Genomic DNA, 20,454 nt, shown 5'->3' with positions numbered 1-20,454 from the left:
CCATTGATAGTTCAGAGGAATTAATGACCTTGGATAAGAAAAAAAAAAAAATCTTGATTTCAAATGGAATTTAGCATTTTCTTCAATTACAAAACTAGCAGACAAACCTCAGAAGCATTTGCAGTACTCGTGACTGTTACTAATGGAAATAACAGTTATTTTCATTATTTCATTATAGTTGTTTTCAGTATCATGAAAGAACATTTGCACTCCTCTTTATTTAAAAGAATGTTGCTAGATCTTGTTATTTAATATGTTAAATAATGTTGCACACATTACATTACCACATTACTATAGCAAAAAATTATGTTTTAGATATTTTAACAATTACATTTCAATTGTTGACCTTTAATTTTAAAGCTAAGGCAAAATTAATGTAAGTAGAGAGTTTATTTGGGCCAAGTTTGAGTACTGCAACCCAGGAGTATAGATTCAAGTTTCCCTAAATGTACACTCTGATTAGCAGCAGTTACACATAGATTTTTAAGGGGAAGGAAGAGGCAGTTCCTAAACTCCTTGCGTTAAAATAACATAAGCTGTGGATTGGTTATACTTTGTTCTTTGTATCATAAATTCCAGGAATATGAAGATAATGGGTGGGACAGCTACTCGGGAACAAAATGTCTTTAAACAACTGTCCCCAGGCGTGGGTATTGGGGCGTGACTGAAGTCCCATACTCATGTCGCCCTGGGCCTGATAAATTTTGCATACCTCACAAAGCTCAGACTGCTCTCAGCTATTTTTTTTCCTTACAATGTAATTGATTTTCTTTGCAATCTATACATTTTATTCATTTATTTAAAAATTTTTTTCTTTTCTTTCTTTTTTTCATGAACCTCACAGGAGAAAATTTATGCATTTTATTGTAAGCATTTATAAACATTATTCTGAGAAGTTATCCACAGGCTCACCACTGCCAGAAGGGTCCACGACACAAAAAAGGTAATGCCTCATGGGCTTTCAAAGGACAATTTTTACTTCTCTTTCTACCATCCAGTATAATCCAATATCCCTTAGGACTGAAGCAGAGATACACACACACAGGGAGAGAGGTGTTTGTGCTTTTTTTTTTTTTTTTTTTTTTTTTTTTGGTGAGAGGCAGGTGGGAAATTGGCATCCACTTTTATTTACTGGTTCTTTATAAAACTGATATTTGTTGAAAATTGTCAAGTGTGACCATTTCTGCCTACATACTGTAGGGTGGCAATTAAATACCGAAAACCATTAGAAGCTTATTTCAGATGTACTCATTTATTGTAATGGTATCAATCTTGATGGGTAAATTTCATTTTACTTTTAAAATTGTATTTTAAATTATTCCTTCATGTTACGGTTGTTAGAGTAAAAAAGGAAAAGAAAAAAACTACACTTCTTCCCTTTGAGTTTGGATGAAAAAGACGTGTCTAAGTCCTTAAGTCTGTAGTCTGGAAGTATTAATAGAGGCTGGGCATGGTGGCTCATTCCTGTAATTCTAGCACTTTGGGAGGCTGAGGCAGGAGGATGGCTTGAGTCCAGGAGTTTGAGACCAACCTGGGCAACACAGCAAGACTCGGTCTCCACACACACACACACACAGACACACACACAACTGACACACACTTAGCTAGGTGTAATGGTACGTGCCTGCGGTCCCAGCTACTCAGGAGGCTGAGGCTGGAGGGTCCCTTGAGTCCGGGAGGTCCAGACTGCAGTGAGCTATGATTGTGCCAATGTACTCCAGCCTAGGCAACACAGCGAGACCCTGTTAAAAAAAAAAAAAAAGTATTACGAGGCACAGGATGTTTATTTATTTGCAACTACGTCCTGTTATAAAAAGTAGTGATTCCAACGTTAAATATTTACAAGACGCATCCCATTACTTTCCCTCCCTTGGCCACCGACCCCCATCCCCAAAAGCTGCTTTCTATGTAAGTTTCTCACTGGAATAGCGAGTGAGAAATGTGTTTGAAGACTAGGGAAACGCGAAAGGTATGCGGGCTGCTAGAGGGTTTCGGGTGGGTTGTTTGAAAAAGGAAGTGAAGGAATTCAAAATTTCACGTCATGAGCCTAAAGTAAGGCGTGTCCGGGCCGTCCCGAAGGTATCTGGGGAAATAGGTTTGTGAGGACAAAGACCAGGGCCAGGCCCAGGGCGGAGCCTCCGCGGCCCCGGCGCAGGGACTCGGTCTAGGCGGAGGACGGGGCGGAGCGCGGCCGGCACCATCGAGCCGGGAAGATGGCACCGCCCACGGAGCTGCTGGCCAGGCCGGAGCGAAGCAGCGCGCCCGGCTCCCGCGCCATGGGGCGGCTGGTGGCTGTGGGCTTGCTGGGGATCGCGCTGGCGCTCCTGGGCGAGAGGCTTCTGGCACTCAGGTAGGTGGGACTCCCGCGCGCCCCTCCTCGGCGGTCCCCAGGCTCGGGGTGGCCGCGTGGTGCGGGGAGGGCGCAGGCTGGGGGAGGGATTCCTGCGGGACCTGGCCCTGCGGCCGGGGGTGGAGAATTTTTGAATGCTGTCCCTCCCCCAGCTAGTTGAACCCCCATCACCCCGACTCTCCGCTTCTAGTGAAAAAACTAGCAAAGTTTGGAGTGAATCGCGACACTTTCTTGAAAGTTTATAAGCCCTTGCTGCTAACAAAGTTCTCTTCTGCTTAGGCTGACAAGAGAATGCTTTGCAATTACTCAAGGGCCAAACTGGTGGTTTAAATTGAAAACAAAATGACTACTCATGCATTGAAACCTTAATTATGAAGATTTATTTCAGGTCATTGGTGCTGTTTCTCCTTGTTGCCCAAACCAGACCCGTCTTTAATAAAGTTGTTCTCCACCCATTTCTGCATAGTTTGAGAAACTCTTCAGCTGTAGATCAAAGACACTTGAAATATTCAGCTACTGTTCTTACTTCCTATTTATTCACCAGGGAAGCCTGAAGCCAGAATGCCAGACAGCGCAGACACTATTCCATCTCGCATTTTAGTTTTAATGAAAATCTCTGGTAGGTAGACATCATCGTTTATAAATTACCAACTCAACGTTTGTTTTTTGTTTATTTTATTTTTTGTAGAGATGGGGTCTTGCTGTATTGCCCAGGCTGTTCCCTAACTCTTGCACTCAAGCAATCCTCCAGCCTAGGCCTCCTGACAGTGCTGGGATTACAGGTGTGAGCTGTTCTGCCCTGCCTCAACCAAAATTTTATAGGCCTCATGCAAAAGAGTTCCAGAAATACTGAGCACCTGCTATGTGTAATGTTCTCTCTTAGACTTCTGTAGTAGAGTACGACCCTTATGGAGTTTAATACAGGGGAAGAGAGAATTAAAATACAGTAAATGTATAAATTAGGATGTCCCAAGGAAAGACACAAATGAACCCCATAGGCTTAAAGAGGAAAGATTACATCCCCTGAAGGTGGAGTTGTAGAGGGAGGAAGAGACATTCGACCTGACCTTGAAGGGTGGGTGCAACACATATGGGCATGAAGGGGCCCATGCCAAATGTATAGTGCAGCAGGAGCAAAGGGGCTAAGGTGGGAAGTTGGAAGACTAGCAAATGGGCCAATTTGAAGGGAGCATAAAGTCAGGAGATGAGAATAGTAGGGTGGTGGGAAGGATAGGTTTTGAGGCCATTAAATATAAGTTTAAAAATGGGGCCCCACTTTCATAGGCCCAATAGTGCTTCAAAAGGGAAATATTGGTGGGTTTTGCTTTTCAACAAGAACTTAATATAACTAGTTGTGTTTTATAGAGATAAGCCTGGAAGGGGGGATTGGAGGAGAGCAATGGTTCTCTGTACATTAGAATCTCCTGGAGGGCTGGTGTCTGAGTGGCACCACCAAAGATTCTGATTCAGCTGTTCTGGATCAGAATCTACAGCTCACACCTGTAATCCCAGCACTGTTGGAGGCCTAAGCCAGAGGATTGCTTGAGCCCAGGAGTTAGTGACAGGCCTGGGCAACATAGCAAGATCCCACCTCTACCAAATGAATAAATAAATAAATAAATAAAAAACAAAATTTGAGTTGGTAATTTATAAACTATGGTGTCTGCCTACCAGAGATTTTTCGTTATAATTAAAATGTGATATGGAATAATGTATTGTTTGGCAAGCTGGCTTCAGGGTTCCCAGGTAAATAGATAAATAAGGAAGTACATAATGTAAGAACAGTGGCTGACAGTAGCAGTGGCATTTTTTATTTTTAAAAACATTCCTGATAATTCTAATGAGCAGTCAAGGTCGAGAACTACTAGAATAGAGAGCAGACATGGGGTAACTGGTTAAGGTATTGCAGTAGGTCAGAGAGGATAACAGGGACCCAAACTCTGGAACCCCAGGGATGAGGGAGAAGTCAAAGGTGCTACCAGAGTTTGTGCCACAGCTCCACTGTCCCATGGTTGTAGTTTCATCTACTGATAAAGCAGTGCAAAGAGGAAGCGTGTGGTGGCTGAGATGGGAGTGAGAGTTGAGGAAAGAACGCTTATGGGTAGGAAATGGACATGTTGACCTTAATTTTCATGTTAGGTAATGCCCATTGTGCTCTACAGAACATTCATGAGTTGGATGACTTTGTATATGATCTGTCCTGCTCTCCATTTCAAAGGCAAGACCACCAAAATTCACAAGCTTATTATGTTGTCACTAATGTGTAAGCCACCAGTTTTTCTGCAAGTTGGAAGTTTTCTCAACAGTCAAATTTTCCCCCTTCTCACTAATCTTAAGGTTTTAAAGTTATAGCTGCAAATCTAAAAAAAAAGAAAAAGTAAATAAAACTTATTGACAGAATGCCTGATAGTTTATTTACAGGTTTTTGTTTGTTTGGTTTTTGTTTTTCTTTGTTTTTTATTTTGACACAAGGTCTTGCTCTGCCGCCCAAGCCAGAGTACAGTGGTACATCAAAGCTCACTGCAACCTCAAACGCCTAGGCACAAGCAGTCCTCCCTCCTCAGCCTCCTGAGTAGCTGGGACTACAGATGCATGCTACCATGCCCAGCTAGTATTTTTATTTCTTGCAGAGACAGGGTCTCACTTTGTTGCCCAGGCTAATCTCAAACTCCCAGCCTCAAGTGATGCTCCTGCCTCGGCCTCCCAAAGTGGTAGGATTATACACATGAGCCACCACCCTCGGCCTACTTTATAATTTGATGTACCTTTTCTTTACGTGACTGTGATGCACTTTAATGGGCAGTGACTTTATAAAATGGTAACTTTATTGGATATGTGGAGCCCCAAATGGGCTGACGTGAGAATGTTGGGGTAGGTGTGGGTGGCTGGATTTAGCAAAGAAAAATGTAGGCTACCCAGTTAACTTTGAATTTCACATGGATTTTTTTTTTTTTTTTTTAGTATAAGCATGAAATACTTATACCATACTTTTAGCATTAAGCGTGGAATTTGGGACATAATTATACTAAAATATCATTCATTGTTTATCTCAAATTAAAATATCACTGGGTACCCTGTATTTTATCATATGTTCGAGTGCCTTCTGTCAGAATTTGGTGACCCTTAGAGTCTGTTTTAAAAAGGAGCATGTTTGGCCGGACACAGTGGCTCACGTCTGTAATCCCAGCACTTTGGGAGGCTGAGGCGGGCAGATCACTAGAGGTCAGGGGTTCAAGACCAGCCTGGCCAACATGGTGAAACCCCATCTCTAATAAAAATACAAAAATTAGCCAGGTGTGGTGGTGCATCCCTGTAATCCCAGCTACTTGGGAGGCTGAGTCAGGAGAATTGCTTGAACCCCAGAGGTAGAGGTTGCAGTGAGCCAAGATTGAGCCACTGGACTCCAGCCTGGACAACAGAGAAAGACTCCCTCAAAAAAAAAGAAAAAAAAGCATGTTCCCACCTCCCCATAAGGAAAGGCTCTTCAGAGGAAGTTGAAGGAACAGAGGCTTTATGTTTGATTTTTGCTTTAATCTGATGCCTACTGTTTGATTATTCAATATTTAGAGATGGTACTTTGGCAATCAAGTTATTTCTCTCCCCAGGTTGCCCACTTCAATTTTTAGTATAAGGATGTCCCAGAGGGATAAATGCCATCAAAGTTGTCTTTCTTCTTCTGAACTGTAACTGGGATTCCACACCCTCCTTTTCCACCCCTCCCTAGTTGAGCAATAAAGGGGAAAATAACAGTATACAAATATTCCCAGGCCAGTTCCTGGTGTCAAGGTACACAGCCATGGATGAATCATGAGGCTTGAGTGCATCAGAGACCTAAGCGTGGGCAGGAACCCCCAGAGTACCCATGTGAATGTTCTGCTTGCTGCCTGGCACCTTTTATGACAATTCCCACAAGAAGCTATGTGGTCTGTTTCTACTTCTGAAGGAGCAGCCTTTTTCCCTTTTTTTTTTTTTTTTTTAAACCACCATCCTTTAAATCATTTATTATGTAACTCTTGTGTGCTGGTCAGTCAGTGTGTCAAAAGTGTAAAAACTTCTTTATTTATTTTTTTAATCTATCTTTTAAAAAATATTTTCTTTCTTTTTTTTCTCTTTTCTTCAAGGCAGGGTCTTGCTCTATCACCTAGGCTGGAGTGCAGCAGCACAGTCATAGCTCATTGTAACCCAGAACACCTGGGCTCAAGCAATCCTCCCACCTCAGCCTCCTAAGCAGTGAGGACTATAGGCATGCACCACTACACCTGGCTAATTAAAAAAACATGGCCGGGCACGGTGGCTCATTACTATAATCCCAGCACTTTGGGAGGCTGAGGCGGGTGGATACCTGAGGTCGGGAGTTCAAGACCAGCCTGACCAACATGGTGAAACCCCATCTCTACTAAAAATACAAAATTAGCCAGGCACGGTGGCACATGCCTGTAATCCCAGCTACTCAGGAGGCTGAGGCAGGAGAATCACTTGAACCCGGGAGGCGGAGGTTGCAGTGAGCCATTGCACTCCAGCCTGGCAACAGAGCGAGACTCTGTCTCAAAAAAAAAAAAACAAAAAAATTTTTTTGTAGAGATGGGGGTCTTGCTGTGTTGCCCAGGCTGATCTCAAACTTCTAGCCATAAGTGATCCTACCGCATCAACTTCCCAAAGCACTGGGATTATGGGTATGAGCTACTGAGCCCTGCCAAATTTCTTTATATTAAACCAAAACGTACATTTACTGATATTTGGAAAGAAAGCTCTTTTACTTTTATGCCTTCATCCAGTCTTCATAGATATCTTCCCTTTTACATTATAACTGTAAATACTGAGGTTAGAGAGGTTAACTAGTTAGTTCAACAGAATAATATAAATATTGAATAATATAATTAATGAATAATTAGTGCTGAACCTGTTGCCTCAGCCAGGTCTCCTGATTCCAAATACAGTTTGCCCCAGCTCCCCACAGTCTTCTAGCTTCTCTGCCAGTGGAGCAAATTTTCCCTAGGTTTACAGGCCTAAGCACAAATTCTTAGTTACTTAGTGCAAGTATTGCCAGAGCCCAAGGGGTGAATTCCAAAGGGTTTTTACAAGGCTATACATAAAAGATAAAGCCCTGGCTTGTATATCACTTGCACATAGGAGATAAAGCCCCAGCAGTTGTATGTAAATTTCAAAAGCAGAGAAGTATGGCACAAAGAAACTCCTGATAGTAACACTGTGTTCCCACTTTGCTTAGGGGCATATTGGCACCATAGCATGGTACACCCTTACTGCTACCTGCCATGAGGCCAGATAATAGCCAGCAGCCCCTGGTCTCATTCTACTCTGGATGGGTACTGCTGTTTCCTGAATGAAAGACACTGAGATTGATTTCATGCTAATGACTGTTGGTTAAGAGTTCATGCTTTCTATTCACAATAGCAAAGACTTGGAACCAACCCAAATGTCCGTCAATGATAGACTGGATTAAGAAAACGTGGCACATATACACCATGGAATACTATGCAGCCATAAAAAAGGATGAGTTCATGTCCTTTGTAGGGACATGGATGAAGCTGGAAACCATCATTCTTAGCAAACTATTGCAAGGACAGAAAACCAAACACCACATGTTCTCACTTATAGGTGGGAATTGAACAATGAGAACACTTGGATACAGGAAGGGGAACATCACACACCGGGGCCTCTTGTGGGGTAGGGGGAGGGGGGAGGGATAGCATTAGGAGATATACCTAATGTAAATGACGAGTTAATGGGTGCAGCAGACCAACATGGCACATGTATACATATGTAACAAACCTGCACGTTGTGCACATGTACCCTAGAACTTAAAGTATAAAAAAAAAAAAAAAAGTTTATGCTTTGTGGACAGGTAGCCTGAGTTCATTCATAGCTCTACTATTTACCTGAAACCTTGGACTAATTGTTTCACTTTTCTGTGCCCCAGTGTTGTAATCTGTAGGATGGGGTACTGCCTGCTCCACAGTGGGACTATGAGAATGCTTAAAATAATGCCAGGCGCACAGTCAGCTCAATAAATGTCATCTATGTAGACAATGAAATTCAAGCATAATTCCTTAAACCTTTGTGCCATACATCCCTTTGGCAGTCTGGTAAAGCCTTCATTCCTTCTCAGCATCATGTTTTTAAATGAGTAAAATAAAATATATAGGATTACACAGGAAACCAATTAAATACTGCTACCAAGCTATTTAAAAATCTATGATATAATATGCTTTTTTAATTAAACCCTTAAATGGATCTAGAGGTAGGTAAATGTCTAACAGCAGATATTTTGAAGTTGCAATGAATGTAAATGGCACTTTGAGCTATCTACAACTGAAATGCGATAGAAAAGTATCTATAATTTCTATTAGTGACAGTCACAAATACTACTAATAGTATTGTGGTTTGTTGCTTATACTCATCATCAAAGGAAATACTCAATTTGAGTTAAAGGTTTAAATAAAGATGTATTTTTCCCCCATCCAAGTTCATGGATCCCTGAATTCTACCCATGGATTCCTTGGTCACTGGACTCCATAGGGGTCACTTGGGGAATGATTGTGACACCAATGAAGGAAGCCAGCGGATACTGTTTGCTGTATTATACCTACCATAGGCTTGTGATGAGGAAATAATAAAATAAATAACTGTAATGAAAAAGAAAAGAAAGGAAAACAAAAGGAAACTAAAACAGAGAAGGCAAATAGCTTTCCTTTTGAGTGTCAATTTTAACAGACTCCCTGTGGTTGCGAAACAATGTGTCTGAGGCTGGCTCTGGGTTAGAGGGAGAGTGCTGTTATTGATTAGCAATTCCTGCATGACAGCAGAGTGGCAACAGCCATGCATGTCTGACCTGGCACAGTCATAAGCATGTTATAGACATAAAGTGTTAGGGAACAAATAGGCTCTAGCAAAAGTAAAGAGTGTTCCTCCTCTCATATCATCACTTATATGTGTTTATACCATTTATGTTGTATTTTTTACATGAATACTTTTAGGTTTATTAATCTAATCCAAAAAGGTTTGTATAGCTTTCTCTATATTAAGAGAAATATGTGTATTTCTTAAATACACAAAGTTCTTAAATCTGATGCCAGCGAGGATTGCCTCCAGCCACAAGTAACATATATCAGATTAATAGTAGTTCATTCAAAGAGGGATTTATTTTCCTCACATGAAAAACAACTCTGTGGGTGACCCAATATAGAGCTTGTTCATTGAGCCAGTGATTATATCAAGGAACTGGGTTCTTCATATATTTTCATTCTTTGATCTCTCCCTATTGACTTTATAGCTGTATCTTTCTCAAGGATGCAGAATGGCTGCCGCAATCTCAAACACTGCGTGTGTGTTCAAATCATGAAGAAAGGAGATTGAGTGATGCCAGCTAGCTCTCTTCTCGTGACTCTCCTTTGTATCTAGAACACAGTGTCTTTCCCCAAAACCTGGGTCATACACCTCAATACAGGGGAGTCTGGGAAAGCAAATATTTGCTTTGCCCACCACTACAATGAAATGACAAGAGAGAAAGAAAGGGGGTTGGGCATGGCGTTAATTTTGTCAGCCGCTAGGGTCTGCCACCCAGAAAACAGAAGTCCACTAACAAGCAGGGAACTGATTGTTCTGCCAGGGAAAAAGTCTGGCAGTTTCCTACTGAAGAAATTTGGAAGTCTTGATGGTCCAGGAAGGATAAAGGCAAAACCTTCATTTTCTTTTATCAAAAAGGAAAGCCAAGAAAAAAATTAGTTAAGTAGAAGTTATGCACAACCCTCATGTAACTCTTCCATGTTAATAGCAGGTAGGCTGCATATGAAAACATATTATACAAGAAAACTAGTTGATGAAGATTGCCCTATTTAGCATCAATTACTTATGCAAACCTAAGTTGACTCTGAAACAGGAACCCCATATTAAACTTTTCAAACACATCAGAATATGTTACTTTGAACAGATTTTATTTAATCCAAAGAGATTATCTTTGAAAAAGGTAGATGGTAAACATCGTTATCCCTATTTTTGTTTAGTCAAATAGGCACAGTAGTAAGTTGTGTAAAATTGACATCCAAACCAATGCATGATACTAAAACTTGGTGTACAAACAGCGGTTATGACCTATTGCTTTGTATCTGCATCTGTTTCTGGAGTCATATAACATTAGTAGAATCTTGGAGGTGTTTTAGGCTCATCCTTATTTTATCCATAAAGAAGACTGACACCTATAGAGATTAACTGACCTGCCAAGGGTCATGGCAGTTTCACTGCTAAGACAAGAACACAGATCCCTTTACTTCTTTCTGAGAAAAGTACAAAGTAGTTTAAAGCAAAAGCTTCCCTGCTTCCAGCACTTCTGGCTAAGTTGCGCCGTGGGAAAATTGTTTTGTCTGATTCAGTTTTCTCATCTTTAAAACTGGAATAATGCTACCTAATTTACAGGGTTGTTTGAAGAATTAAATGAATGCATGGAGGTAAATCACTTAGAACAGCGGTAAATTATACTTTTTTATTATTTATTTCCTTTGACCACCCACAATTATCATCAGTGTCATCCTCATCATCACAATTAAGATTACTACCACATTAGGCTACATAAACTTTTTTTTTCGCTCTCTCTTTGTTTTATAATTTCAATTTTATTTTAGATTCAAGGGGTACATGTGCAGGTTTTACATGGGTATATTGTCTGATGCTGAGGTTTGGGGAACAACTGATGCCATCACCCAGGTAGTGAGTATAGTACCCTATAGTTTTTCAGCCCTTGTCCACTCCCTTCCCTTCCCCTTCTAGTGGTCCCCAGTGTCTACCATCGTCATCTTTATGTCCATGTGCACCATTGTTTAGCTCCCAGTTAAAGTGAGAACATGCAGTATTTGGTTTTCTAGCTTATTTTTCCTCTCTTAAATCACTTCTGTGACACGTAGGCCATGAGATTTATTGTATTTTTTAATGCTTTATTTAAAAATTTGTATTATTTAATACATTTAATGCATTATTTTTTATTATATTTAAATATTGATTTATTTGTACTTTTTGCCTTCTTGCTATATTGTTTAAAAAAATGTAACATTATTTGAGTTACATGATTTCAAATACATACTGATTAACATTTTAATTAGAAACTTTATGTATGATATGAATTGCCAAAATGTGTAGTTGGTACAACCTATGAGTCGTTCTGGGTTATCTAGAAGAAACTGGTAGCCTGCCCCATACTCTAGAAGCCTTCCCCAGTGTCTAGACCTCAGAAGCTGTCAGGAATATGCACAGGAGAAGGACACCTGGCAAATAGCTATTTCGTCTCTTAAATGTATGGTATGTGGGAACCACCGAAAAATGTAAAGTTTCTACAAGGTGCTATTTTTATTATTTATGGCTCTAGAGAACAGAGAAGGTGAAAAATGTGAGAGAGAAGGGAAAGCCAATAGTATGTGGCCTTCAAAACAAAAGATCCCACAGATATTGTCCCAAACTGCTTCCTGGCCCTCTAGAGTGGAGAGGGAGGGGGAAGACATCCTATTAGAGTTCAACATTCTCTTATTATTTCCTTCTTTTAATTTTCTGGGTATACAACAGCAAATAGTTTTGCTAAAGTAGTTACAGAACTAGTTGGTGTTCTCCAACCTTCCTATTCCAATACATACTGTCATGGATGGGTACACTAAAATCTCAGAATTCACTGCTATATCACTCATCCATGTAACCAAAAACCACTTGTACCCCCAAAAGCTATTGAAATAAGATAAATAAATTCTTATTTAAAAAAATACTGTCATAGGGATGCTACCTTCTTTTCTTTTTTGTTAGTAACTACTTGTGGGATGTCTTTGGTGTGTCAGGCTCTGAGCAATGCCATTTTCTCTTGGCTTCTTTGCAGTCTCTGTGTGAGGCTTACAGTCATTTTTCACGTTTGACTCTTCAGAAGGAAGACAGGGCTTCTGGTTCTACATCTGGAACTCTTTTCCCACAACACCAACACTGAGAAATGTGACATGGTGCTGTGTTTACATTTGCATAGGAACTTGCATTATAAGTTTTATTTGTTGAGTTATTGGCTTTTTTTTTTAATAAGCCACATCAGTATATAGAATTTTGTAATAGGCATTTTTGTTTTAACTTCATTTCTGGTGCAGTTTTATTTTCCTACCCTTGTTTTTCTATTTTCTCTTTCATCTGCTTTAGACTTAAACTGTGTTTTATGTATTGCTGTAAGCCTCTTTAAACCCTTTCTAAAACAAAGCAGGGAATAATAAACAAATAGTTTTTTGTTTTTTGTTTTTTTTCTTTGTAACAGAAATCGACTTAAAGCCTCCAGAGAAGTAGAATCTGTAGACCTTCCACACTGCCACCTGATTAAAGGAATTGGTATGTATATGAAAATGCTTGTTGGGCACATTGCATTTTTTGGCCATTAACATTAAAACACTCATTAATGGCATTTTAGCATGAAATTACTGCTTTTCAGTGGATAAATCACATTAGATCAACAAAAACCTCTTTGGTCAACCTCTTGATCTCATGAACCCTGTATTTATTCTTCTTTCCTACCCTTACTGTAAATTATTCTTTTTTGTGTGTAATTCTATGTTTAGCATTTGATTTCTTGCTTGTTTTGTGACTTCTCTGAACTATTTTTGTTGCGTCTGTATTGTTTGTCAGGTATGGCCGCTGCAGTCTGTGTTCTGTGAGCCTTGTGGTCAGCTAGTGAAGGAAGCTTTATGTAGGCAGTGACAGCATTTACCCTGCTCACTACTCTATAACTAGGATCTGATCTTATGGCTAACACGTAACTGACCAATATGGTTTGATTGTGTCCCCACCCAAATCTCATCTTGAATTGTAGTTCCCATAATCCCCATGTGTTGTGGGAGGCACCCAATGAGAGGTCATTGAATCATGAGGTGGTTACCCTGTGCTGCTGTTCTCGTGATAGTGAGTGAGTTCTCATGAGATCTGATGGTTTTATAAGGGCTTTTCCTTTTGCTCGGCACTTCTTGCTGCCGCCATGTGAAGAAGGGTGTGTTTTCTTCCCCTTCCACCAAGATTGTAAGTTTCCTGAGGCCTCCCCAACCACACGGAACAGTGAGTCAATTAAACCTCTTTCCTTTATAAATTACCCGGTCTCAGGTATGTCTTTATTAGCAGCCTGAGAACGGACTGATGTACCGGCACTTCACAATATGTATTGTAAAAACTTGTTTTTATTTTATCTTCTAAGCTATGACTGCAGAGGGGGAGTCTCCCTCTTCCCTTGACTTTATGTAGGATGTATTGTGGAGTCTGAGTCTTTGAGTAGGGGTTCCTAAGAGCAAGCCCCAATTTTGCTATAGATAAGGAGGGATCTGTCCAGATTCTTCTCCAGCACTGAGGGTCTCTCTGGTGTGTTTGCAGTTTTTCTCCAAGGTAGAGTCTGTGTCTTGCTGTCTTTTACCCTTTATCATCTACTAAGTACATGTCCCTAGTACATAATAGACTAGTAGTTAGTAACTATTGTTAAATTATCAATGAACAATAAATATTGGCTTTCCTTTTTTTTAATTTTTAATTTTTTTTTTTTTTTGAGAGGTGGCCTCACTTTGTCACCCAGGCCAGAATGCAGTAGCGCAATCTTGGCTCACTGCAGCCCTGATCTCCTGGGCTCAAGCGATCCTCCCGCCTCATCCTCCCAGGTAGCTGAGACTACAGGCACATGCCACCACTCATGGCTAGTTTTTTATTTTTGTAGAGACAGGGTCTTGTTATGTTGTCCAGGCTGGTCTTGAACTCCTGGCCTCAAGCAATCCTCCCAACTTGGTCTCCCAAAGTGCTGGGATTGCAGGCATGAGGCACTGAGCCCAGCCAATATTGGCTTTCCTTAGATATGGTTCATGGTATGATTAGAAACAAAAAGAATTAGCAGTCAAAACACCTAGTTTCTAGTTCTATTCTGCCACAATGTAACCTTAGGCAAAGTTGGTTTTTGTATTTGTCACCTATAATGATGAGTTTGTGATTAGACTAATGGTTTTTAGACTTTAAAAAGCCTGGGACCATTTATTTATAATCTTACTCTGAGAGCCACAGTGTGGAAATAACTAGACTGCCATTGAGTCACTTCTAGTCCTTTACAACAACATCCTTCTCTAGAGGTAGGAGAGACAATTTAATATTTTGTTTTACTCTTTAGAAATTAAAACTCAGGTTACATGGAAATGTTCTCTTCTCTGAATAGGTAACATTGTTAAACAAGTTTTGAGTGTCCTTCCATCTTTTTCTTTTTATGAATACTCCTGTACATAATTTTTAAAAACATAAATGAGGTCAAATTATGCATAATATTTCAAAACTAGCTTTTTGTACTTAATACTAGGTTTTGGAAACTTATGTTTGTACATAGAGTTACCTTTTCTTCACAACTGCACAGTATTTTTTGTGCAAAGTTCATATAAACAGTGTATGTGCAAACAATATAGAAAGATATAAAATGGAAAGTAAATAAAAATAAAAATCTCTCATCAAACTCTTCATCACCCCCAACAGAAATAACCCCAAAGATAAAGCTTCCTTTTTTATCTTTCCTGATAGTTTCAGTGCATTTGCAAACAAATATATTGACTCTTTTTTTCACAAATAGAATTTTAGTGTAAATATTTCACAACCTTCTTCATTCCTAAAACAGTGTGAGCAGCTTTCCACATCAGCATATATAGTTACTTTGTTCTTTTTAATATTTTCACATTCCATGATTTATTTAACCATTCCCCTTTTAACGTACATTTGGGTTGTTACAGTTTTTTGCAACTATGAACAAATCAGTGAACATCATTGCTGTTGAGTTTGTGTGTCTGTAGAATACATCCTTAACAGTGGGATTGTTGTTCCCTTAGAATATGTGTTTAGAGTTTTGACAGTCATTGCTAAATTGCTCTCAATTTGGCAACAGTAATAAACTCAGTACCTCATAGTTGTAACCACATTCACTCCAGACAGAGTTCTCAGCACTCTTTTAGTAAAAATAAACCATCAGTTGACAGTGCCACCTTCAGAGTTTCTCTACAAATACCTTGCTTGCCTCCCTTTCTTTTTTTCTTCTTTTAAATCGGCTTCCTCAGGTTGATCTGCCTCTCATTCCTTAGGCATCTGTTTCCTATGTGTTCTTTCTCCTTTTTTTCATTGATACTTTTGTATTTCCCCAGTTCTACCTCCCCTCCCCTAGACTGGTTGGCTGTCCTAGAATTTCCCTTCTTTCTTTCAATTGCCCAAACACTTAGTGGGAGGAGGCAAACTCATATCAAATAGCAGATTGACTGCATCTGTGCTGGATGATGCAGACAGTTCAAGAGTCCCAAGTAACTTAGCAGCTTCATCTTGCCTTCCAGCTGCAATCAAGAAGAGCCCTCTCAGAACTGGTCACTCAGCAAAAGCCAGATGGCATTAGTAAAAGATGTTGGGCAAGGGTGGGAGTTTGGGCCAGTGATCTCTTAGGTTACTTTTGCTGCTGAGTTAATAATTGTCACATTATTAAACAGCCCTTGGCCCTGGGAAATCCACCTTCTGTGAATACAAGTCTCAGAGTAGACAATAGGGCACAACCAGCCATGTTACATGACAGACTGCCAAGTGCATTCCTCTTACAACTCACTGGGATGGAGCGCTCCTCAGAGAAAAACAAGCCCAGCAACATTTGTATTCTGAACAGGCATCTGTCTATGTTTGTGACCTTTATGTTGTGATGTGTGTGAGCTGCTGTCTGGAATTGGAAAGAATGAGGAAATATGTCACCTATGGCCCCTCTTGTGAAGTGTTAAATGCCTCTGAGGCACTTCAAAAGGCAACAGAGCGGAGAGGATGAGTGATTAGAAGCACATTTGGGATACATTTTTAGATCTAATTAGAATTGTGCTTTTTTTTTTCTTTTTTGCTTTTGCCCTGTGGTTAGCACACACCATATGAACGTTTGTCGAATGCTATGTTAGTGATGCATAATGGTTAATAATAACTTTTGGTTATATATCTTTAACAACAGTTGCTTATTCACAGGTCTTTGATAAGGAGAAATAACAATGTGCTGGACACACATTTCTATACAGGCAAAAGTGACTTTTTATGATAGAGAGGGCTGTTTCTTATTTTCTGTTTTGAAAACAGTAGTAGCTATGCACTTGAGGCCAACTAATCCCTCTAAGAGGTGAACCTTCCTTCCCCCTTGCCCTTGATTCCCATCAACACACACATACATATGCACACACTACAGTGCTTCAGTCACCATCACTGGAAGTGAACTATGTGCAACTTTTGGGTGCTTTATATATATCATATCATATTGTGTCTGTTTTAATAAATCATAGTTATTGACTACATATCATACAGGATGTGTGCCTTCTGTGGGTCAGAAAGTAAGTTCACTATTTAGTCCTTTTCAAAAATTCCTTCCCGATCTATCTTATAGACAGAAACTAAGCTTTTATACACCCAAGATTTGGCAGATTAACATCTGCATATTAAAATGTCAAGAGCTAGTTAACTTTATTTGAGGCTTAAAAGTTAAAAAATCTGATTTTCTAAATGTCTGGCCTTCAAAATTTGAATGGACTGTCTTTCTCAAGATAACTAACAATTTTATGCACTTGGCAGTCAAGACCTTTACAATAACTGCTGCTTGGGAGATTGAGGGGAAAAAAGCATTAAAGTTTGTGGCCCTTATAATCAAGTACTTTACAGTCTACTGATGGGAGAAAAGGAAAACAAAACAAAACAAAAAACCACTGTGAGATATAGATATGTCTTTTCTTTCTCTAGCAGATAAGTACCTGAGGCTCAAGGAGGTTAAGCAACTTTTGCAAATTCACTTTCCAATATAGTGTCTTTTCCCAGGGTGACTAATGTATATACTTGATGAGTGAACCAGAAAAGTAGGAAATAATATGTTACATATGGGATGCTCTATTGGGTATAGTAAAGGATGCGTTGCTGTTATAAAATTATAGTCACTTAGAAAAGAGATGTTTATTTTTATTTTTCTCTCATCAGTCTTAAGGTAAGTGAATGGCCTAGGGTAGTTAGGTGACTGTGTTCCATACGGTCATTCAGGGGCAAATGCTGATGAAGCAACACAGCTGTCTTCATCTAAGACTAGAACTCTGCTTGTTGCCATTTCCCAGCAGGAAGGGGTTGAAAGAAAATTTATGTAGATTTTTTTTCTACCCAGTAGTTGCATATATATTGTATTCTCACATCCTATTGACCCAAACTTAGACATATGGCCACATCTGTCAGCCAGAAAGGGTGGGCAATGTTATCTATAGCTATGTTGCTACGTGCCTATTGCTAAAAAGGCTAAAAAGGAAGAAGGGGAACATGGATGCTGGTGAACACTTGGCCACCTCTGACACAGATAATTGCTAAAGTAATAAGAAGAGATGGAAATTAAATGTGCTAAGCTAGGAGACTTTCTAAAGAAAGGGTTTGTCATGCTACGCTGTGCCATTCATGTGTTTTTGCTCATGCTGTTCCTTGTGCCTGGAAATTCTCCCCCTAATTCCCCTGAGCAGTGGATGCAATGGATACCCTCCCCAGATCCCCCCCAACTTCCCTGAGTGTTGGCTACCAAAAGCTCTGAGTGCACCCAGGGAGCTAAGTCCTCCTGCCCACAGGCAATAATGGACTGACAGGGGGTAGATTAAAAGAAATAAGAGACACATCAATCAATTGAAATGTGTGGGACCTTACCTGGACTCTGAATTAAACAAACTGTAATTTTTTAAAGCTACACCTTTTAAACATGATTGGCTATTTGAACACTAACTAGATATTTGATGATATTGAGGAATTATTGTGAATTTTTAGTGTAATAATATTGTGGTTTGTATAAATATATTTAGGGATAATATGATGTCTGAGATTTGCTTTAAAATAACACAGGATGAGGATAAGTGGTAGGACTGCAAGGGAAACAAGACTGGCCATGAGCTGATAACTGTTGAAGGTGGGTACTGGGTATATAAGGGCTCATCACACCATTCTCTTGATTTGTGTCTATTTCCCATAATAAAAAGTTTAAAGAGAGAGAACCGATGAAGGGGAGGGAGAGAGTCAAGCACACAATAAGAGTGACAAACAGTGCCAAATCAGCCCACAGTATTAAGTTTTCACATATTTACATAAATATCACCTGGAATGCAATATTGAAATTAATGTATATCACTAGAATAAAAAAAGTAAAGATTTAATAAATTTGTTTTGAAATAAAATAAGTTGAAATACGAAAAAGACAGAAAAGGTTTTGAAAGAGGTTTTAAAGAAAAGTGCAGGATATTCATTGGTAAAGATGTTGGTGAGAGGCTTGGAAGCAAAACTTCAGGGGAAAAAGACAACATATGGAATTGACCACAGTTGAATTTACAAGTGAAGTGGCTTTACAGAGGAATCAGGGGATGTTTCTGAGAGAGGAAATTCATTAAATTCTAACTTGAATATTTTCTGTTTGCCTTTAAGTCAGAGCAAAGGCTTTGAGTCCCAGCTTCCCAGTTTGTGACCTTGAGCAATTGCTTAACTTTTCCAAAGCCTCCAATAGTCTTCACTCTAAAATAAAAGATAATCATACTGCCTCTTAGTGTTATGAAATCGTATGAGATATTGTATGCAGGGTATTTACAAGGAGCCTGGTACTTGGTGTACCTAATGTATGTTAGTTATTATTATTAAATTAGAGGAGCAAAAATTTCTCTAGCATTGACTGCTCTTGACATAATCACACCGAAGAGGGGATATGCGATGATAAAACCTTCCTGCAGTAGTGGCTATAGAAATGATGACGGGGAGAAGATCTGGAAAATATTCCAAAGAAGGCTACAGATAGATACATTTTTTCCATTGGAATTAGGCAATGGAGTTAAACAGAAGTTACAATATGGTTGAAATAAATGTATTTTTTTTAAAAAAAGATTTCTCTTTCCTTAATTATTAAAAAATATACAATTTTGTAGAAAATTTTAAACAAAGTATAAAGAAAAAATAAAAATCATTCATAATCCTATCAAAGAAGCATTGTTAATTTTTTCTATATATCTTCTTTTTCCATGTGTGTAAGCATTGTATACTTGGAAATTAAATTTTCTAAAATAATTTTCAGGAAAAACAAATTTTAATTAATTGAGCTTCTACTAAATAGGACTGAAAAGCAAAACCTGGACTAGAATTCTCTCTCTCGGTGTGTGTGTCTGTGTGTGTGTGTGTGTGTGTGTGTGTACATGTGTATGTGCTGTGTATACATGTGTATGTGGTGTAGCGTTCCCCTGATTCTTAACTTATTACCAGTGGACAACCACCGTGGAACTAGAGTCTAGTCATTCTTAACCTTTTTGGGGGAATCACAGTCTCTTTTTTGAATCTGATGAAAATCAAGGACCGTTTTTACAGAAACGTTCTCATCTGTGCATACATGAGACATTTTGCATTGCATAGAATTTCCGAGGGTTCACAGATACTTTGAAGCCCAAAAGTGATCCACAGACCCCAGATTGAGAACTCCTCCACTATGCCATGCTTAAGCTTATCTCTGTGTATCTTCTTTCTGAGGAGCAGGCAGATGGGTCATCTTTACAATGTGAAGTTCTTGGCATTTTTATTTTATTTTGTTTTTCTGCACTACGATGGAGCAAGCAACACTGGAGGCAACTGGCTAAATGCAAACTCATGAAGCAAGACCAAAATGGCTGGATAGATAGATGCTGTTTGGTTTTGACAACCTAGAAATAACCTTGAAGAAATCCTATGGAGAAGTCTTAAAGAGGAAGATTGGATTTTGTAGACTCAAAGAATGTGTCATGGTTTGGCTTAATCTAAGCCATTTTTATTCTTCTTTTCTTGTGTTTGGGTCTATTATCTGTCTGTAGAATTTATACAGTGAGACTGCTGGGGAAAGTCTTATGTCTAATTATTTGCTGTGCTGTGTGGAGTGTACTGCAGACAGTCAATAAACAATCAATAGTAATTGTAGCCTGCCTCAGAGACAGGAGTTAGAAACTTCAACTGGCTTAGGTGCATGGTATTTTTCATTAATTTTCTTCTGCTAGTTTTTTTCTCTAATTTAAAGCCTAAATTTAAAGATTAAATAGAAAAGCTTTCTTTGCTTA

The 20,454-nt window shown here is 39.3% G+C and overlaps 1 protein-coding gene across 3 annotated transcripts in view; it reads left to right on the top strand.

Moving 5' to 3' along the window:
- Positions 1 to 1,983: 1,983 nt before the first annotated feature.
- PON2 (paraoxonase 2) overlaps positions 1,984 to 20,454 on the top strand; it is a 30,413-nt gene continuing 11,942 nt past the window's right edge. For all 3 annotated transcript variants that reach the window (XR_010158906.1, XM_001170049.6, XM_519213.7), the window contains exons 1-2: positions 1,984 to 2,350; positions 12,636 to 12,706. Coding sequence is in view for 2 of the 3 variants with exons in the window: in XM_001170049.6 (XP_001170049.2) it covers positions 2,214 to 2,350; positions 12,636 to 12,706 (208 nt within the window). In the remaining variant the exon portion in view is untranslated. The remainder of the gene's footprint in view (positions 2,351 to 12,635; positions 12,707 to 20,454) is intronic.

This window comes from Pan troglodytes, chromosome 6, assembly GCF_028858775.2.
Source record: "Pan troglodytes isolate AG18354 chromosome 6, NHGRI_mPanTro3-v2.0_pri, whole genome shotgun sequence".
In the NCBI taxonomy this organism is placed as follows: domain Eukaryota; kingdom Metazoa; phylum Chordata; class Mammalia; order Primates; family Hominidae; genus Pan; species Pan troglodytes.
Note: the sequence above shows the minus strand (reverse complement) of the source record. Positions and strands in the feature narration are given on the sequence as shown.